This window comes from Haemaphysalis longicornis, unplaced genomic scaffold, assembly GCF_048455015.1.
Source record: "Haemaphysalis longicornis isolate Haplotype H1 unplaced genomic scaffold, Haemaphysalis longicornis Haplotype H1 scaffold_7, whole genome shotgun sequence".
NCBI lineage: Eukaryota > Metazoa > Arthropoda > Arachnida > Ixodida > Ixodidae > Haemaphysalis > Haemaphysalis longicornis.
The window spans coordinates 31,326,585-31,343,233 of NW_027526422.1; the positions used below are offsets into that span (position 1 = coordinate 31,326,585).

Below are 16,649 nucleotides of genomic sequence, written 5' to 3' on the forward strand. Positions count from 1 at the left end.
ATCTAAAGAAAGCGAATAGGCGAAGCCTGGCGTCGTACGTTCTTGAAGTTGAGCGAGTTCTTCTTGGCGTAGTGCTCGAAGTGCAGCGCGTGCGTGGTGAGCGCCATGACCGCGTCCACGGCCCGCAGGCAGACGCGCCAGCGCTCCGGCAGCTCCCGGTAGCCCAGCTGTCGCTCCCACTGCAACTTGGCCAGGGAGTGCGCCCGCGTGGGCAGGAAAGGCGCCAGCGCGCACATCACGCGGTAGCCCAGGTAGTTGAGCAGCGTGTGCCTGCGACCAGGGTATATACAGTTAAACCGGGACCTAACGAATTTGACTAAAGTTAGCAATTTTTCGTTACACGCAGCTTTCGACTTAAGCCTCGCGGGAATGAAGCAGAAAGGAATCCAAGATGCTAGACATCAGAGAAGGTGAACTCACCCGCCAAGGACTTATTTCGGAGTAAAAACTGCGCGAGTTGCGCCTGCTGCTTTTACACGAGCTTAGTAGGCGCTACACAGCGCTCCAAAGAAGCAAGCTCACATACCCCCGTATTCAGCTTTTGACACTTTTCGGTGCCTTAGCGCGTTTCAACAACCAAAAGTGTGCTGAAAGGGTGCCTTTTCGCGAACTTGATGCTCTTTTCCGCACTCAAAGTTGTTGGGAGGGTGCCAGCTGCGATACTGTACCGGGCTGCGACATTCTTCTTTCTCGCCGGTGGAGACGGCGTTTAAAATCGTGAGCTTGTCTTGAGAAGACAGAACTTTCCGTTTTTTTGGTAACAGAACTCATCACAGACGAACCGATACCGCAGATAGCAATGGAAACACGCGACCACACACCGACATGCGCGCCTTGCATCGCAAAACTGCTCCAACCGACACCGCACTCAAACGTGGAAACGCACGGTAGTTTGCTGTGCCGGTGAAAAGACGTGTTACTCTTGCTACCTGGTGTGGTGTCGCGCTAGGCAACAAAAACCAGAAGTGGCTGCTACGTTAGAGTGAGCTACGTTAGCCACTGGATGGCGCCAGCTGCTCTGATCATCATCATCATCATCATCATCATCATCATATTCATCATCACGACGAATTTCGTTTTTAGGTGATATAGACGTTTTTGTACCTGCCAGCTCCTTACAGTAGTGCTAGTGTTCACTAAACTAGCGCAGTTCTCCGACCGCTAGCAGTAAAAGTGCAATCAGTAATGACTGATCAGCTTAGCGATTTCGTTCTATCACGGTTAAACGCTGCCACGCCTTCGTAACGAGGTCGCGAACACATGGGCTTCAAAGGCGGCGGCAACGGGGAATCGAAAAAAACTGGGGTTGATTCCTCTGTCCTAGGAATCGGTAAAACACGAAAGTGAAATGTGCAGCGAAATTTGCAGCTGAGCTTGGTTTGCGGGTTGGCGGCTGTTTTGTGGGTATGCTTGGCGACGTCCTGCTGGCGGTTTGTTTCGGCTAAGGTGTACTGGCGTCATTTCCGTGACGGATATGACCTCCCTGATGAATATGACCTCCCTGTATCCCTGGCACAAAACAGTTTCGTGTTAAAAAATTGGCCGCGTATCTGCTGCTTTCGTTGCAAATGTCGACGCAAGACGATAGTCGAATGGCGCCCCTGGCAAGCAAATGCCACCCTTCTTTTTCCCGCTCACCTCTCATGCTGTTACTCTCCCGTCTCGTTACTTCCAAGATAACACGCTAGATGTTTGGTCAAGACAATAATTTACCGCGTTCCACTGTTCCCGGACGGGTGCCTCGATGCAATGCCAGCGCTTCTGCACGTCGAGACGCGCGTGAATCGAGGCGCCCTACTGCAACGTTTATAGAACCACGTTGCCCTACTCCACGAGCGTTCCTAGCTGAACACGAAACCTATCTAGTGGAACCTTTTGTTGCTGTTGCCGTTTGATTTTTTAGAATTCAGTCAGGTAGCGCGGGCAACAGTAGGCGACGGTTGTCTGCAGTTGATGTATACTATAGAATTTTATTTGCTATTGCAAAAAGCTAGCGTCCGTGAATTTTGAATAAAGGAACACTCCAAATATCACTCATGTATTGATTTTGTGCCTTATATTTGCGTAATCTCCTGTTCTAGTTCAACAGTGTTGACAAGTATGAACATTAACACCGAACTCAGACGTTTTGATTTTGCTGTGAGTATATAAGACTATGGCGCAGCATCTATTTCACTGCGGCCGGCTGGCTGAATAGAGTTACAGACATACAGACAAACAGACCAAAATTTTCCCGTTCAAGTAGCCCAAGAAAGACTGTCGTCTTTAATACAGACAAACCCGGCTATAACGAACCCGGATAGAGCGACTTATGGTATATATATCGAACAAAAATAATTCAGTTACGGAAATACATGGGAAACATATTCCTTATAACGAAGTTCACATCCGATATATCGAACTCTGGGGGCCTAGAATGGCCGCCGAAATGCATGATATCGGAGCGGCGATTGAGATGTGGATTGGCCGTGACTACGAAGCAAGAGCCGCGACCACGGAGCTCCGTGGCCGCGACTGAGACATTGCGCCTCGCACGGAGCGACGTGACGCCGAATACCCGTAAGTGTTTCCGACTCGTGGGACTCGCGACGGAACCCGCCTTGCCAGCGAGTCCGGACCAAGACAGCAGCATCGGTGAACTGTGGGAACAGCTCGCCAGCGTTCCCGATTATGTCGCGAGAGAAATCCGTCCGACGCTTATAATGAAGCGCTTTCAGCCGTCGATGTGATCCGCCAATGCTTCTTAGATTTTTGAGGACGCGGACTGGAACTGGTGCAAACAATGTTTCTTGTAGAGAATGCTATGCTAGTTGAAGCCGCCAAAGCGAAAGTGAAAACGAAAATCGCCGTTTTTTTTTGCAACGTGGGCAGTTAAGGCGGAATGTAGCTTTGTTATACTTGCAATAAATGGATTATTTTGGTATGGTAATGGCTACTGTACTGTGTTCGTTTCTGCATACGCGGATGTCTGAGTTGGTGAAGGGGGAGGGAGAGAGAGGCGGGGGGGGGGGGGGGGGCTCCCGCGGATTCCGAACTTGTAACAATAAGCTCGTTATAGGCGGGTTCGGCTATATCGAACTATTGGATATATCGAACTAATCGCGGTGCATATTGCAGGTCGCTATAAACGGGTTTGACTGTATAAGACCCGAAAACGAACAACCATAAGTATAACATACTCTTTAGTACTAAAGGTTGCTTCCCCGCAAGGAGACCCTGTGTGCAGGGGCGCACCCTTTACAGGCCGCTTGCTTCGTTGTACTGGCGTCATTTCCGTGACGGATATGACGTCAGTGAAATTTCGGTGTATCCGGGAATAAAACACTTTCGTGTTAAAAAACTTCGTTAATTCCAGGAATTTGTCACATAGAAGTCCGTTACATCTAGGCTTAGCTGTAGTACTACTGCGGTCACCACTCTCCCAAGGGCGCGGAGGGGATCGCGGACGAGCGCAAATCGAGCCATGCCTCGAGGCCGACGTCTGTGCCACTGTAACCCACTTAAAGTGGCTTAAAGAAACTGCTTTGTACCGATAACAATGATGCCGCCTTTATCGCGAACTTCAAAAGAATGATCGGGATATCAAGGAAAATGCATGAAGCAGAGGCGACTCCCTAGCCACTTCCAGGCTATTTTCCCGTGACGTCACGGAATCTTGCCGGGGCGTTTGGCGGCCGCTGATTTGATCGACCGCCAAGAAACATGACTTTGCGATTGTAGTGGGGCCTGTAGTTCCGCTCGATCGTAGTACTAGAATGCTAACGGGCAGTTAACACACTTATACCTATGTTTTTATTGCTGGCCCGTGTTACGTCACTGCTTCCCATATTACGTCACTGCAGCGCGAAATTTGAAAGTTTTTACATAATGTTTTTTGCGTTTACTTCCGGCGGAAAAAGCTTTTTTCGTGGCTGGAAGGAGTGAGGCTAGTTCTTTCAAGCTGAAAAAAGCTGTATTTGGCGTTCTTGGCGCTTTCAAGCCTGTATGCACCTCTCTTTGTCTGCAGAAACGGGCTAAGATGGAATGGGCTCCGTTCTCCCAAAAACTGTTTCCAGTTTCCAAAATACCTCCATGAGCGCCTTTTTGCCCAAACCCTTCCGTTGGGAACCGTTTCTGGAGCACAAAGAGAGATGCATACAGGCTTTACACCGGCGGTGGGTTTGATGATTTGGGCGCTGTTGTGGCTTGTTCTTGGCTGCATCGTGTGTATAACTTGGAAGCACTTCGAATTTATTTCAGCACGGCTTTTTACTTTCTTAGGCATTTCTATGTGAGCTCAGTGAGAAAACCAGTCTGTGCGTCTCTAACGCTTTACGTGTCAGTGTCAGCGCATATAAAATGCTAGAATTAAACTCCCTAGGACCTGCATATTTTCATGTTAAATGCGCTGACATTTTTCGTAAGACATGGTTTCTCAGCAATGCACTTATGTATTGCAGGGAAGCCAGTTCTAAGGAGGCTTTGTCTAAAGCGTTTTATAGGGATACGTGAGACCTCATGAACGTATTTAATTAAAGGCACTGAGCATTCATACTTTGATACCACACACCTTATACTGTCCCCCAAAATGTGTTCTAAGCAACGCACTTGTTTATGGTACTTAAGTCGACTTTAAAAGACTCGATGTATTGCAGAGCAGAATACGCATTTTTCATCCGAGATTTCACACTTAAGAGTGCCTGCAATTTTCTTTCACTCCAGCCGCGGTAATGGCGGTGTCATCAATCGCCGTTCGGCGGAGGATATATGTCCCAGGAAAACAACTGGTCATGATGAACTTGAAGCGCCGCTGGTGGTTAACGGAATAGGTGTGCGGGCCTGCGGTTCTATGCTGTCAAAAAACAACCCTACCCTTGTCTATTTTTACATTTGCTTTTCCTTAACTGAAACTTTGTGAGCCATGGAAAACCGCTTAGCGGCGGTAAGCCTTCATTGGGGAGTTGCCACGATGCCAAATTCGAATTTCTGCAGCACAAATAAAAAACGCTGTTATTTTATCGCAGCATGTGACGAATGCTATTATAAAACAAAAAAAAAACTTGTCCGGCTGTAGGTTCATCACAAACTCCTTCCGCCACGATTCCATTCAGTTCGATGCGCCCTTTGGTAAAAGCGCAGCAACTGCAAGCCAAAGAAGCCTGCAACAAATTGAAGACTTATGGGTAGCGATGCTGCCGCGAATGTTTTACGAACCTCCGTTACGCTGCTGGTACATTATCTTCACGGCTGAAGAGAAATATTTGTGCATACGTACGCATTATCGTAAGCATAAGTTGACAGACCTTGCAAATGCCCATTTTGGGCATTTAGTTATACCGGCGGGCAAGTGTTGAGTCTTGACTTACCCTAAATTGATTTACGGGTCAGCCTACAAAAAGGTAATGGAATATCCATTGGTGGATCTTTATAAATGCGCGAGCATCTCATCCCTATCCCTCTCGAAATTGAGGCTCCACCAGATGGCTTGCTCCGACTTTATAAGCCTGCAACACAGCGTTTCTCTCACGCATCTTACACACCGCGTCAACCATGCTTTGCATAGTAACGTCTCAGTAGTCCCGTTTTCCCGCTTTAGCAGCAGCATTGGCTCCCTCGCGATTCTCGTGTGGTCCTCTAGTATCTGCATTTCGTACCCCTGATTCAGATTCCTCCTTTTCTTGCCGCCTACTGGCCCTGAACTCGCTGCGCGCTCCATTTTACAACGCGTACAAACGCTGACGGAGCACGTCGAGATGCCGTGCGACGGGCGCATCTGCCACCGCTTCGACTTGACGTAACACCTAGCTACGAGGTCGGCAGTGATGAGAACACAGCGCCACCACAGCCAGTGCCACGCTGACGTCACCTTCCCCACACGCTCTCTGCCATTCTCTGTTTTTCTGTCGCTCTGTGTCCCCGGATCGACGGCGAAAATTCTTGCTGACGTGCCACAGCTATTGCTCACGCAATTAAAATCACTCGCTTGTGTAGACACCGCCGTAACAATGGGGATGCAATGTGTGTGTCACTGTGGGCTTTTTTTTAAACACGAAAGTGTTTCGTTCCGGGATACACGAAGATTTCACTGACGTCATATCCGTCACGGAAATGACTCCAGTACAACGAAGCAAGCGGCCTGTTAAGGGAGCGCCCCTTCACACAAGGTCTTCTTGCGGGGAAGCAACCTTTAGTACTGAAGAGTACGTTATACTAAGGGTTGTTAGTTTTCGGGTTTTATATTTTAACGCGAAAGTGTTTTATGCCGGGATAGACAAGATTTCGCTGACGTCATATCCGTCACGGAAATGACGCCAGTACCATTTTGCCGAAGCCACCCACCAGCAGGACGCCGCTCACCAAGCACACCCACAAGACAGCCGCCGACCCTCAAAGCAGGCTCAACTGCAGATTTCGCTGAACATTTCATTTTCGTGTTACCGATTCCTATGACAGAGGAATCAACCAGTTTTTTCTGCTGTTTTTGTGTATCCTTCGCTATCAAAACGGAACGTCGTCATTGGCGCTCACTATCGTCCATGAAAAACTGGTGGTACATGAATCTGCATTAATAGTTTCTAATTTACTGATGCGCTCTCCTTTTTGGATACGAAGATGAAAAAAAAGTAGGGACTAGGACACGTGGGGGGGCTAAGCAAAGGCCGCTGCCGTACAAGGCGAATGAGTTGCCAACGAAGACCTCGTAGTCGGGCGTATACATACACGCATTCAGAGGGAATAACGAATGCACGATGTCACCAGCTTGGGGTTCCACTCGTTCCTTCCCAAATGGTGCCTACCTGGGCGTGGTCTCGAGCACGCTCATGAGCTTCTCGAGGAACTTCGGGGACTTGACGATGACCGTCGCGTTGCCCGTCACCGCGGCATCGTTGTCGAACAGCGCCGTGAGGTACACCGGCCAGCTCCACTGCCAATGTGTGTGCCGCGAAGGGTGCATGCGTTTAAAATAAATTATTTGTTTCAACGCTATGCCACTTTTACGGACAGAACTGTGCACTAAAGTGCAACAGCTTGTGGATTAAGCTGACGTAATAAGTTGAACGTTCTGATGAACTAAATATGGGCAAGCTGCTCCTATGGGTTAATTGTGGAGGTGTGCGAATAATAAATCTAGTGCTGCGAATCGAATCGAAACTTTTCGAATATAAACATCTTTGTTTTTGTGTGTATAGAGGTTCTAAAGCAAAGCTACAGGAAGAGGTTACTTAGCCAGTGAGGATTTAACACACACGGATGTTCTCTAAATAGTGCTTGATAAGAAAATAAAAAAAATCAAAGCCCCTTCTTAAGAGAAAGATGACGAAAGCGCGAAGCTTCCTCCCATGCAACCTGAGTCAAAGTCGAAGTCAAAATCCAAACTGTGTTACCACTGCCAGAATGGCGCAATCGGATGGACGGCGGCTTCATTACGCGAGGGACCCAGGTTCGATTCCACCCAGGGGACGCGTTTTTTTTTTTTTTTTTTTTTTTGAGGCACTTCGTGTGCCTTCACTTATCAATCATCATCGTTTTGTGAAATCCATTCTGCAAAGTTGGCTTTTCTGCATTGCACCTTGCTCGGACATCGACGCATCAGTGAGGCATGGAAAGGTCCACTTCAAAAATGAAGAACAACAGTTGAAGACAAGATGGCAAAGCAGTGGGACAAAAACTTGGCATACGTTGCCATGAAGAAGTGCGGATTGACTACTACGGTCCCCCGAGTAATTGCAAAGAGCCTAAGAATTCTGGATGCTGGTTTGACGTTGCTGCAAACCAAAAAGGTGCAAACCGACAAAAAGAGCTCCAGAATTCTCACACATGCCACTACAACTAGTAGCGTTCCACTGCAGCTAACATATTCAGAGTTACCCTCATTTCGCGCAAGAAGGCTCACGCGTGCTAAGCTTTTTACAGCGAAGCTGTTAGCCTCTTTATGGTCGAAAAATTACCTGTCGCAAACAAAAAATTAGGCAAGACGGAGAAGTTCTCGCCCAAGACGCCGAGTGCATCCGTCAGGCTAATCAGGCATAGAGCATAGAGCTCAGTATGCGTGTTTTTTTTTAAACACAAAGGAGCATCTAAACCGCATAATTGATGATAAGGCACTGGTGGACAATGGGACCCCCATCCATGAGTTCCTGGTAAAGATTAGTTTTGCAGCTGCTCTCAAATAGGGCGGTTGACGTCATTCGAGGGCGAGCGCATGCGCCGGGCTAGGCAGGACTTCACATTTGCCCCCAGAGAAGCCTAGCGCAAGCGGCAAAAACATCAAGCGAGCGAAAGAAATCAGACGAAAGGTTGTGCTGCGCAGGCGCATACACATTTACGGCGCGCACACGCCGTGAACCAAGATAAAACTCGGCGGCGATCGTACGACCATCTAAACCGAAGATAACATGCGCTTTCTGGCGAAGGGCTGAACGCAAAAAGGGCCCATCTCCCCGCGAGGGGGACTCGAGTAAATGCGTCGCATAGGGAATGGGTGTATTGCGTTAACGTTTAGTGTTTGGGGAGTTGGTGGTAGTGAATGCGTTGTATCAGCAGCTTGTTGACGTAGTTTGAATGAGTCAAGGATATAAGGCGCGTTCGTAGCCTTTGATTCTGTGTCGGTTTTGTGGCGCAGTGGGAAGAGCACCATGTACCTCGCGTTCCGCCCACAGGTAGTGAATGCGTTGTATCAGCAGCTTCTTGACGTAGTTTGAATGAGTCAAGTATATAAGGCGCGTTCGTAGCCTTCCATTCTGTGTCGGCTTTGTGGCGCAGTGGGTAGAGCACCATGTACCTTGCGTTCCGCCCGAAGGGTCGTGGGATCGAAACCAGGCGCCGGTAAGTATTTTTTTATGTAGTGTAGGGGGAGGGGTGCGGACCTGTTGTTGAGAGCGAGGAGGGTAGCGTGATGCGGGAGAGGAGGAGTGGAGGAGAGGGCGCACCTGGAACGGCTGTTGCGGACGCCGAGGCACGCCAACGCCGACAACGCCGGGTGACGTTACCCGGCGAGCGATACAGACGACGACCAAGATATTTTATAAACCGCCAAGTAGTGCGAATACCTAGCTGCAGGTGGCGACCTCAAGATCATTTGGCGCTTCCAACCCTACCTGTCCGTATACGCCATTCAAAGACTCACGTTTTCAACGATCTGCAGTTCGCTCAGGGTGACGACTTCGAACTGTGCTGACTCGGGCAGCCAGCCCGAGGAACCGTCCATGCCCTGCGTGCAATAAAGTAAGCGTCTCTGAAGATGTGCAGGCGTCTGCACAAATAGTTATAACGCGATAGCGTTAAGGAGCTCGTGTCGCAGACAAGCCGTCGTCGGCGGCAGAATAAAAAAATCTTGATTGGTCGATAGGGTTATGAAGAATACAAGTCACGTGGAGGAGCCGGAAGTTTCCCCCCATTGCGCTGCCCGCCGAGTGGCCCTGATATCTGGACGTCACGGTTCGCCGATAGAGAATGCTCTGTCGCGGGGTCATTGGTAGGAGGCTAAGGCAAAATGAAAGGGAGGAGGAGGAGGAACAAGGGGGAGAAAGAGAAGAAGACGCAGTATGAAGAAAAAGAAAGAGGGACCGGTGGGGAAAGGGAGGAGGAAGAGAGAGAGAATACTTTCTGACTGTAAACAAAAAGGGAAAAGGGGGGTGGTGGGGGAGGTTAAGAGCCAGTGTGCTCAGGGATCCAGTGTGCTCAGGGATGTGCTCAGGCATACCAGTGTGCTCAGGGATCCAGCACACCTTAACTGGCCCTTCGATGGCAGAAAAAAAAACTATAGATATACAATCCGCAAGTGATAACTGTTATCCCTTCGAACAGGCACCCACCCTTTGCCACCGAAGAGTCAATCAAATAAAGAATTTCCGTTGCTATGGGTTACGTACACCAACATTCGAGGCCGGTTTCCTGAGCGTGGCCAATTCTGTTCTTAGACGACAGTATAATGGTGACATCTTGGTGCAAACATGGCTGTATTCCGACATTAGTGATAACGAAACGATGGCCCGCGCCATCTTCACTAACGTGAGACCTGAGGAGGGACCAAGCATGCAGTGTATAAGTGTATTCTTGGCGCCTTGGCGTTTTTGCCAACGGAGAGGAAACCGTTGGGTAGTAGAGGTATGCAGCTTTGCTGTAAAAAATGTCGTGTCTTTGAAGCACGGAGGGTTCTAGCGCGAGGCGTAAGCGAGTGTCCCGGTGTTTTTTTAGTACTCGTTACGAAACGTTCCAGCACGAGGCGTAAACGAGTGTCCCGGTGTTTTAGTACCCTGAGTACATGAGACGACGGTCACGACGACGATATGAGACGCCGACAGCGCGAGCCCCTAAGAAGGGTGGCGCTGCGGTCGCCGAAGCGAGCGGACGCGTTCCACGTCAGCTCTCGAGGAAATGCTTGTTTCCGCAGTGAAATCTTGAAGTGTGCTGTTTTAAAGTATTCGGCGAGTCGCAGGACATTATCCGCTGCGAATTGACACCGGATTCAACGCGGAGGAAGCCGGATTTTGGGAATTATTGGACTTTCTGTGCACCGAACGCCACGCTTAGGCTTAGCTAGGTCTGACCGCCTCGGGCGGCCCCTGCCCCACCGGGCAGCCTCCGCCGGTGCGCTATGGATCTAACAACGGAAATGGACGTGAGTACGGCCACAACAACAATGGGACTGCAACTCGGCAGCCATGAAGGGAGGACAAGCGTTGAAGTACCCGGCGAAGACTTCGTGCCCGGCGACACTGCGGGGTGGACGGCCCCCGGCAGGCGCGCCAAGCGTGTCGGCACCGATCCGAAAGCCGGTGAGTCCGTTTCGCAGAACATCAATCCCGACCCCGGGAAAGAGCAAGCTATGCGAAACGAGTGACAGCGGCAATAACGCGGGCAGCACGCATGCCAGCAATGCCCAGGGAAGAAGCGAAGATTATTGTACGGCCACGTGGCGGCCTTAACATCGCTCGCACGGGAGCCACGAGCATCATGATGGCCGTAATAACGGCAGCGGGAGTAACCAAGGAAGAAGCGCGAGCAGATACGATCTGTTGTAACGCGACTCAGAACATAATCGTCGTGAGTACCCCGGACGAGCGACGAGCGGGACTATACAACAGAATGAAGAACCTGGTCGTCGGGGGTATAACACACGAAGTGTGGACATACCGGGCCGCTACTGAAGGAACAGTGAAAGGTGTAATTAAGGGCGTGGACGTCGCAGACACCCCCGAGGACATCAACGAGAACATTGTGAATCCGACCAACCACACTGCGCTACAGGCGCACCGCATTGGCACGTCAACAGCGGTCATCGTGCTATTCGACGGTGCCAAAGTGCCAAACTACATCAAGTACGGGCCAATGCTGATGCGATGCGTCCTGTACCGCAAGCACTTCGATGTGTGCAAGCAGTGCGGGAAGGTCGGTCACAGGACAGACGTCTGCCCCTACCCGGATACGAGGGTCTGCGTCGCCTGCGGGGAGCCGAATCCCGGCGAAGATCACCAAGAACGCTGCAAACCGAAGTGTAAGCTATGCGGCGGACAGCACGCCACCGGAAACCGAGAGTGCGGTAACAAGTTCAAGGTCCCATACGTCGTCAAGAGGCGCCAGTGGGATAGAAAGCAGAGACAACAGCAACAACCGCAAGACGACAACGAGGAGTTCCCACCGCTGCGACGAGAGCGAAGCGTCAGCCGAGGACCGCAATCCAGGGGACAGAGCGGCGCAGGCGGTCGTCAAGGGCGCTCCTGGTCAAGGCCGGCGGCGACGGCAGGGAACCGGCGCTGGGAAGCAGCTGGACGAGCGGCGTTGACTGCGCGGAGCGGTTCAAGGCGTCGAGGCGGTGCGGAGAACGTGGCGGAGCGTGAACGTTCGAGATCAAGGGGCGGACCCGGAGACCAGCGAGGGAACGCCGACAAAAAGGTGGGCTGGCCCAATGGGTCTCCCAAAGCTCGTACCCCTGAATTCCCCTCTTCCCCTCAATCCCCCCCATTCAAATCCCCTACCCCTTTCCAAGCTACACAGAGCGAAAACGCAACAATCTTAGAATTAAGGAACGTTATCGAAAGACAGAACGTGCTAATTCGGGAGCTTATGAGTAGGCTAGAGAAAATTGAGAATAAATCGCACCAGAAAGAATCAAACAAACATGAGGAGACTATAGCGAGTGACAAAAGAGAAGGGCTACGCAAAATGCCGAGGAAAAGGTCGCCTCCCCCCGCTGTTCCCAAGCCAACACCGCCTACACAGAACGTAGGACCGCAGAAACAAGAGGAGATGGACGCCGAGGAAGTCCCACAGGGTACCAACAAGCAGACAAACACGACGCCGAGGGCAGAAGAACAGATCCAAATGTCACCTGGAGAGACGGCCATTCTGGCAGCGCTAGGGAGACTAGAAGACCGCATGACCACACTTGAGGCGAAACACGATCGCCTAGCAGCCAGGGTGAACGCCATGGAGGTCCGCAACCGATACGCATCCCTCAAGAAGGAAAGGGCAGAAAGACTCAAGGAGACCATCGCGAAGAGGCGAGGTCGCTTAGGCGATAACACAAAGAATGACGCCTAACCCCAACAATAGGCGGGCGCAGAAGCGGGTGGGTGGCAGGGAAGTATCCGTCATCTACCAATGGAACTGCAGAAGTATAAGGGACAAGGATAAGGAACTCATCTTGCACATGGGAGGACAAGATCGACAACGGCAACCGGTCGTCATAGCATTGCAAGAGACGAGAGGGAAGCCGCGCCTGCCAGGATACATAACATACACAGACCCATCGGAAATAAGCACAGCAATCCTCGTACGCAACACCGTGACGGCAACCCAGCACATCACGGCGCAACACGGATGCGAACATACGCTTATAGAGATACACGCACGCGACATCGGAAGCGCAAGGAACATGTTCATATTGAATGTGTACTGTAGACCCGGAGCAAAGCACCTCTGCAATTTTGACGTGATAGTGAGGGAAGCAAAACAGCTCGCGAAAGACAGACCGCTCCTTGTATTAGGTGACTTCAACGCACCACACCCTATGTGGGGCTACAAGATGGCGTCCAAGAGAGGCAAGGAACTCATACAAGCGATGGAAAAGCACGACCTCACACTCATTAACGAACCGGGCGTCCCCACCAGAAGCGGAAACAGTGTTACTAACGACACCACACCGGACCTAACATGGATGGCAGGGACACTCGAAGCGGAGTGGAGGTGCGACGACGTTGATCTGGGATCCGACCACAAAATCATAAGCATCGAAATCCACGGTCCCCAATACCGGGCCGAGCTGGGCAAGGCATGGATTACAGACTGGGTCAAGATGCGGAAGTACACTCGAGAAGGCAATGACGCGGCCGAGGAGACAGGAGCAGAGGTCGAGCATAGCTTACAACAGTACGAGGAGTGGGAAAAGAAACAGCAAGAAACACTCCGCAAGTTCACCCAAAAGATCACGACAACGACGGACACACCGTTCGTCGACGCCAGGCTATCCAATATGTGGGCAGCTAGACATTCGCTGACTCGCAGATGGAAACGCCAGCGAAGAAACAGGAAGCTAGCACGACGCATTGCTCTCCTGAACAAGCAGATTGCTGAATACGCAGCGAAGCTCTGTAGAGAGAACTGGCACAAGATGTGCGAAGGACTACAGGGACAGCTATCGGCGGGAAAGACGTGGAAGCTACTACGCCACCTTATAGACCCGGCACAGAGCAAGACGGCAACCAACCGAAACCTTACCAAGGTACTCAACACGTACGACGGTAACGAAAACGAACTCTTCAGGGCACTCAAGAACAGATACCTGCAGACTGAAAAAGGAGTTCACCCAATACCCGAAGAGTATGAGGGACCGGAAAACGGCGAGCTAGACAGACCCTTCACCATGGCGGAGCTGTGGTCGGCAATAGATGAAAGCAACAAGAAGAGCGCACCAGGGACGGACAATTATATAACGTACAAGCACCTTTCCAACATGTGCGGCAAGACAGCGAGCGAACTCCTTAGGTATATCAACAATGCCTGGGAGACCTCAAAGCTACCACACAAATGGAAAGATGCGGAAATAAGATTCATACCGAAGCCAGGGAAGCCCCCGTCAGTAGACAACCTGCGCCCGATATCGCTGACCTCCTGCGTCGGAAAGGTTATGGAGCGAATGGTGCTACGGCGGTTACAGGGATACCTGGAAGATACAGGACAAATTCCAGCTACAATGTTTGGCTTCCGAAAACACCTTGGAACGCAGGACGTCATGGTGCAGCTCCACGAGTTGGTAGTCAAGCAAGCCACGAAGAACGGACCAAGAGCCATCCTAGCCTTAGACCTCAAAGGAGCGTTCGACAATGTGACGCACGCCAGCGTGTTGCGAAACCTCAACAAGACGGGGTGCGGGCGCAGAACATTCAAGTACATTCAAGACTTCCTCACGGACAGGACTGCGACAATAGCCATCGGCGGGACGAAATCAGACCCCATAACACTAGGGGAAAGAGGCACTCCTCAAGGGTCTGTGATTTCACCCTTGCTTTTCAACCTGGCCCTCTTACCCCTGCCAGGGCTATTAGAGCAAATAGAAGGAATAGACCACGCCTTCTACGCAGATGACATTACGGTATGGACGACAAGAGCCGGATCTGAAGGGTGGATGGAGGAAACACTACAACAAACAGCCATGACGGTACACGAATATGCCAAATCGTGTGGCCTGAGCTGCGCACCGCAGAAGTCCGAGCTCTTGCTCGTCCAACCAGGTGTCAACAACAAGACAAGATGCAGTATCACTGTCCAAATCGATGGAGTTGAAGTCAAGCCAACCCAACAGTGTCGTATACTGGGATTGATGCTACGGAACGATGGGAAAGCAGACGCAGCGATCGCTAAGGTCCGAACAACGACCGAGCAAGTGTTGGGTATGCTCCGGCGAGTAGCAAACCGCAACCGTGGCATCAAGGAAGACGACGCCATCCGTCTAGTACGGGCCTTCGTCATCTCGCGGATTACGTATTCAGCACCGTACCTGCAGATGACGAGGACACAGCGAGAGGCACTAAACGTACTAATACGAAAGGCAATGAAACAGGCTCTGGGACTCCCCATATACTCATCAACAAAGCGCTTGTATCAGATGGGGGTCCACAACACCGTCGACGAACTTGTGGAGGCCCACCTTTCTAGTCAGAGAGTACGCCTTAGTCAGACCGAGCACGGAAGACAGGTACTCAAGAAGTTGGGATGGACAGTCGAACCCACACTAACGACAAGTAAACTACCAGACAAATGGCGGGAAGCGCTCACATCGAAGCCTCTCCCAAGAAACATGGCACCGGGAATAGACGATGACAGACGAAAAGCCAGGACAACAGCTCTAGCGCGAAGATTGGGGGGAAACTCCCGCGTCCTCTACGCAGACGCTTCCCTCCAGAAGGGCAGCGACCGGGCGGCAGCGGTTGTGACAACGAGAGACCGACTGGTCGTCTCGGCTTCGACGAGGACCAGGGAATCCACGACTGCGGAAGAAGTGGCCATAGCCTTGGCGCTCGTTCAACCCGGCGTCGAGGTTGTGGTGACGGATAGCAAGAAAGCATATAGCAGCTACCGAAGGGGCTCCATCTCCTCCTCGGCACTAGCGATCGTAAACAAGAAAGAGCCACCGGGACAAGCCGTCGAGCTCGTGTGGACCCCGGCTCACTCCTCACTAGTTGGCAACACCATCGCTGACTACCACGCCCGAGAGATGACACGCCGGGCACACGAGGAGTCAAGCGGAGGGGAGGACGACCCGATCCCGGTCACGAGCTACACAGACATAACACAGATGTACAGAGAGGATCGGTGTACACTACCAGAGCCTCACCGTTCACTAACACGAAAAGAGCAAACAATACTACGAAGAATACAGGCAGGGTCATTAGTACATCCAACAATGCTACATAAGATGTTTCCAAATCGGTATGATGACACATGCCCATTCTGCAAACAAGAAAGAGGCACTCTGCGTCACGTCATTGCAGAGTGCACGTCCCTCAAGAGCCCCATCCCACAGATTCTACCCCCATCACCACCCACCTCCCTCACCTCACCCAACCCTTCACCCAAAGAGCGATGGGAGATCTTGCGGTCCAGCCCTACCGTGCCGACCCACATAGCCCTCGTGGCTCGGGGCGTGGAGGTGCTGGAAGCATACGGGCCCCGAGAATAGGGGACCGCCCCATTGGCCGCCTTGATGGTGACCCCTTTATGGGCTCAAATAAAGTTCAACCAACCAACCAACCTAAGAAGCTTTGCCCTAAAAATGGGTGTTGAATTTGGATGGTTGGCGTTTTGGCACAAAAGAATGCATGCTTTTTTAGGGTTGGTGTAAATATTGGTGATTCTATTAGGGTAGGATTGATGACCTGCTGCGAGCGCTATGGCGAGAATTTCTGCCTCCTCCACTGTATGGCAGCTGCAGAGATCAGTGTCCGCTTCTCCTTGGGTGGTCACGTAGGCATTCGCACACGTGTTGCCTCTCTCGCTAGCGTCGGTGAAAACATGATTATTGTCCAGTTCCCTTGCGATCTTTTTGCAAAAATAGCTGGCTCGCATTTTCCGGTGGGTGGTATTTTTTTTTATCCATATGTCGTGGGATTGGGCTTCGCGTAAGTGCCACTGAATCATTTGTGGAATTGGGGTTTCGTCGCATCGGTTCC

The 16,649-nt window shown here is 51.2% G+C and overlaps 1 protein-coding gene across 1 annotated transcript in view; it reads right to left on the minus strand.

Moving 5' to 3' along the window:
• The window catches only part of LOC144146229 (neprilysin-1-like), a 58,744-nt gene that overhangs the window by 24,982 nt on the left and 17,113 nt on the right, over nt 1-16,649 (minus strand). Inside the window, exons 10-12 of the mRNA XM_077678193.1 lie at nt 9,107-9,190; nt 6,777-6,904; nt 39-270 (exon numbers count right to left, since the gene is read on the minus strand). Coding sequence (XP_077534319.1) covers nt 39-270; nt 6,777-6,904; nt 9,107-9,190 — 444 coding nt within the window. The remainder of the gene's footprint in view (nt 1-38; nt 271-6,776; nt 6,905-9,106; nt 9,191-16,649) is intronic.